The sequence below is a fragment of the Eurypyga helias genome, unplaced genomic scaffold (genome assembly GCF_000690775.1).
Source record: "Eurypyga helias isolate BGI_N326 unplaced genomic scaffold, ASM69077v1 scaffold12880, whole genome shotgun sequence".
NCBI classification, from domain to species: Eukaryota; Metazoa; Chordata; class Aves; order Eurypygiformes; family Eurypygidae; genus Eurypyga; species Eurypyga helias.
Genome location: NW_010227709.1, coordinates 4,794 through 9,785, shown reverse-complemented (window position 1 = coordinate 9,785; position 4,992 = coordinate 4,794). Strand labels below are relative to the sequence as shown.

Genomic DNA, 4,992 nt, shown 5'->3' with positions numbered 1-4,992 from the left:
TTCCTGGATGCAGGGAGCAGTACTAGTTAAGTTCTTAGCTGGCGCTAGGGAATGCCTTCACTGAATTTCTCTCTCTGCTTCTGATCCTGCAGCTGTGTTCCCAGCTCTCACTGTCTCGCTACAGGCAGCGTAGGGGACACACAGTTCAGCCACGTGACCCAAACTGACCAGGGGAATATTTCATTCCATAGTATGTCATGCTCGGGGCAGAGGCGAGGAGGGGGTCCGGTAGCCATTAGTCTCTCTCCCTTACACTCTCTCGTTCAGTCCCGTATGCTAGCTTAACACTCTTCTGGCTCCTGCATCACTGACACGGTTCACTTGGAATCTGCTGTGACAGCGCTTGGGCTCTGGCCCTCGGCCTGCAGCCCTCCGGCTGTTTGCGCTCGGCCTGCGGCTCTCGAGTTCTCTGGGTCTGACTCTCACTACTCAACACCTGTTGTGCATCGGTCAGTGGTTGGAATTGTATCATATTGTATCGTATGTTTTATTTTCTATTGTTTTAATTATTTATTAGTAGTAGTATTTGTACTAAATTGTATTAAATTTAGATTTAATTAGTAAATAGTTCTTATCTCAATTTTACAAGCTTCCTTATTTCTTTTTCCTCCGATTCTTCCCCTCTACTGGAGGAAGGGAGGGGGATTTGTGAGAGCAGCTTCGTGGTATTTTGCTAGCTGGAGTTAAACCACAACATGTCCTTACAATATTTACTGTTTACTTGGAAAGGATGTGCATTTATATAACTGCCTATAACACAACTACTGGTTTTGGTTTTCTCTTTCTTCTTTTAAGAACTGCTCATGCAACTGTTTTAATTTGAATTCCTTAACAATTATTTCTCTCTTGGCAGTAACTCATGTACAAGTTACACCTTCTGGTTCTCCAGCTCTCTGGTCTCCTATTTGTATCATTCCTTCTCCTAGGTGCCCTTTCCTTACATTCCATGCTTTGTCACCTAGGTCCTGCTTTCCAACACCCATGATATTTACTTCTCTGTCAACAGCCTGCAGGCAGGCATAGCTGCTCTCCTGATGAGATCTCGTAGCTCTGAAGCTGTTGGCTTTGGAACCTACAGACACCTTCATGTTTCTTCCTTGTATCATCATCCACATAAAGGTTGCAAAGATGTACAATGTCTAGTAAATAACATACGCATCTGTAGAGTATCTAGTAAATGTGATTTATAACTTCCTGGCCAAAATTAAGGTAAAGAAATTACAGCACTGCCTTGTTTGTGACAGGAATTTTTATTGTACTTGTTTGTTAATTGAGAAAGGAACATATTAGCTCAATTCAACATGATCAGCATCTTGCTTCTGCTTAGGATAAATTAGCAAATCCACTGTTCCCAATACTAATGTAATCTTTTTATTTTTTCTAAACTAACACTTTGAAACAGAATAAATGTTATTTTTCTTTTCTTTTAGTAGCCCAACTACTTTGCTTTATTATTTAATCAATGTCATCAAATGCATCCCCCAGAGTGGTGAGGCTCTGGGAATTCATAGCCATGAGGAAAAAAAAAAAACCACAAAACCAACAAAACTCTTTTTTGATAATTTAACAGTCTAGTAAAACAAGACCTATCAATATATTAAGAAATAAATCCAGTTACAAATGCATGTATATAGAAGGATCTTCTGTGGATGTCAGAACAGAAAATGATCAGCTATTTACAAGATACAGAGCAGGATGGTATAGCAGCCAAGATGCACCATTCAGAAACCAAACGTGTTCTCTCCACTGTAGGCAACATACAAGAATCCATCCTCATCCTTTTCCTTCTCATAAAGTTGTCCCATAGTTAAGCTTGAAGGGGGGAAAAAAGAGAAATGGTTTGCTTGGATCATGACAGTTGCAAATGGTAACAGAATCTCTCATGAACAAGGATATTGTCTATAAATAAAAGCTAAAACTTGTAAGTCTATGTGTAAATTAAAACACAAAAATGAGGATATATGAAAAGCAGTTGTCTACTGAGTGATCAAAACGATCCTGAGCTCTTTGCAGACTGTCTAGGTTTTGTTAGTTCTTCACAAATGCATTTGTCAGAATGCTTCCTTATTTTATTTGAAATGAGTCACTGAATGTATTTAAGGTTCTGCATTGTCCTTTATTGATGCTGTGACTAATACCAGGATAGCACCTTCTTTGAAAGCAGCTGCATTAGTTTCTTGCTTCTTGTGTGAGCAATCTCATTTCTCCATCCAGCTAGTGCAGTCGTGAATGTTTAGCTGGTCTCAAGTCTATCCACCTTGTACTTTTTGGACTGATTCTTTGAGGTCCAGGTTGTTTTGGGGAGTAAAAGATTTGTTTTCTATACCGTAAAGAATGATGACTTCAAATAGTGCTGGTACCAAAATGTGTGGGCAGTAAATTACATTACCCAGAAACTAGTGTTTTTTCAGTGGATAAGGCTTTGAACATTTGATCAAATGAAAATTTTCTTAAACTGAATAGGCATGTGGCCTTTCACAGTCTAAGCAGTTGTGGTCTTTAGGGAAATGCCTGTATCTTGAAAACAAAAAGAAACCCAAGCAATTATTTGGCCAGTACAACTGCTTCAACCATCTACCTCCAGATAAAATAGGCAGCTGACATCAGTCAGTTGCACAACTCATGCCACCTCAGCTCACCTTTCTCTGACTTCCCAAGACTGAGGAAAGGCTAGTGGACCGAGATATGCGGGCTGCATGTGAGTGATAGGGAAAGTGACTGTGGCTTTTTACCCAAGAGAGGAGCTGGGAAGAGCTACAGGCAGTACTTGAAATGGAAGGGAATTGATGAGCAGTAGATAAACCTCTGGATGAGGAGAGAACGGTGTCAAGAGTTAGTGGTCTGTGTAACAAACTCAGCTTACGAGAAGCAGGGCCATAACATTTTTTGTTTATCTGTTAACAGGCTAGCATTTTTCCATTAATATTGAAGGTTCAAGGCCCTTCTTCCAGCAGAGATGTGACACCTCATCATAAACACGTGAGATGAGACACTGTGCCCTTTCTTTTTCTTCCCTGTTCCTAGCAGTTTTACAGCACTGTTAAGAAGATGACATACAGACATTCCTTGTACTCTTAGAAGAAAGCAAGCAGAAAAAGGTGGTTCTTACAGGTATCACATAGTAAATAAAAAAATTCCTAACTGAGTCTGGACAGGTTACTGGGAGGGACTGTTACTGTTACACAAGTAAGGATTAATAAGAATGATATTCTGTCTAAGCCACGTAGCATCACGACATACTATTTCTTCAAATACTACTGAAGTACCTCAGGCAGAGAGCTGCTGCAGTAGCTGCTTCTGCTATACACTGTTCTGTATGTAGCAGACAACAATGATGAAACTTACTCCTGTATAAAAGCAATGTGAAAAACCTTTCTATAGTAATTTTGCATTTTGTGTTTATAGAAGAAAATAAGTAATTTTTAAAACATATAAAAGTGACTAGCCTGTAACATAATTTATTTGTGAATTGATAGGTTAATGTTTTTTCAGAATAATTTATGGCGTTTTGAGTATTTAACATGCAACTTTTGTTACACTGAGAATGGGATTTTTTGGCATTGATGATGTAAATGTTCTTGCACTCAACCAAAGATGTAACAGTAACACCAGAGCTCACCCTCTTGCCATGGAAGTAAATCATAATATATTTTCCAGTCACCTTTCTTTTCAGCCTAGCTCAAGAAATGAGATGTTTGTCAAAATCCTGAGAAAAAAATGTAGCACCATGAGATTAAGATGTAACCAAGCACCTCCTAAAATCACCAAATCAGCCTCAAAGTGGGGAGTTAGTGTCCCTCTGATACACACAGGCTTGCTGAAATGGTTCTGAATACCAAGTGAATAGCTTCTCACCTGGACTGTGGGACAGTCTTGTCTACAAAGAGGAATATTGCTTTCTCAGATGGCAGCTGAATCCTCTTCCTGATGATCCACATGAACTGGGCCACGGTGATGTCAGATGGAACTAGGTACTTCCTCTTGTCAATATCAACAATCTGAGATCCTGAAACCTTCTCCACAATGACCTGTAAAGTGCAGGTGTGAAGGTCAGGCTTTTCAGGATTGGTATGAACAGACAGCTTTGGTAAATGGCGTGCTGGTACAGACTTACAACCATAAGCAGAGGGGAGGAACAAAAAGGTTTCTTGACTGCAACAAAATGTGAGGTAGGACTGGCTCAGCACTGTAAAACCTGATTTTACAGCTGCACAGACACCTACGTTTGTATATACTATGGCTCAAAACTTCCTATGCCCAAGGTTAAGAGTCATGGGGTAAAAAGATGCAATACAAAAAAAAAGATAAAACACAGGGGATTCCCTCTGAAGATCAGGAAACACTTTTTTATTGTGCGGGTGACAGACCACTGGCAGAGGTTGCCCAGATATGTTGTGGAGTCTCCCACTTGAGAGAGAGTGAGAAGCTATCTGGACACAGTCCTGGGCAGCTGGCTGCAGGTGGCCCTGCTTGAGCAGGGAGGGGTTGGACCCCAGCAGTCCCATCCCACCTCAGCCATCCTGTGATTCACAGCAGGACAGTAATAATCTATTGTGTTTAAATATGGCTAATTTTCAAAAAGTTCTGAGGTTCCTTATGTGCACTATCCAAAAAGTGTATTCTGTGACAAAAGTCTGGGGAGCAGGGGCAAGACAGGAACTGGCATCTACTGAGACATCTGAAGCACAGGCAGCTTGAAAATGTCAGGTTGAGGAGTTGCTTGTCTGCACTACTTCCCTTAAACTAACTAGTGACTAAAGGAAGGAGTCCTGGACTTCAGTCTTCTCACTCAGTTGATGGTAACAAACTGAGGAACCCATCCAACCATATTCTTTCCTTGACCCATTCAGCTGCAGTTGAGTCACGAAAAACTGAACTAGACTGCAGCACCGGTATCTGAGCAATGGCAGGCGATATGAGCAAGTGCATTCCCTTTGCGCAGATGCTGCTATTTTGTTCTTGTAACTATCGCAGTGTTAAAAGGGGGGGGGG

At 40.8% G+C, this 4,992-nt stretch overlaps 1 protein-coding gene across 1 annotated transcript in view; it reads right to left on the bottom strand.

Moving 5' to 3' along the window:
- Positions 1-1,239: 1,239 nt before the first annotated feature.
- GABARAPL2 (GABA(A) receptor-associated protein-like 2) overlaps positions 1,240-4,992 on the bottom strand; it is an 8,376-nt gene continuing 4,623 nt past the window's right edge. Inside the window, exons 3-4 of the mRNA XM_010157259.1 lie at positions 3,856-4,028; positions 1,240-1,812 (exon numbers count right to left, since the gene is read on the bottom strand). Of these exons, the coding sequence (XP_010155561.1) occupies positions 1,722-1,812; positions 3,856-4,028 (264 nt within the window). The 3' untranslated portion in view covers positions 1,240-1,721. The remainder of the gene's footprint in view (positions 1,813-3,855; positions 4,029-4,992) is intronic.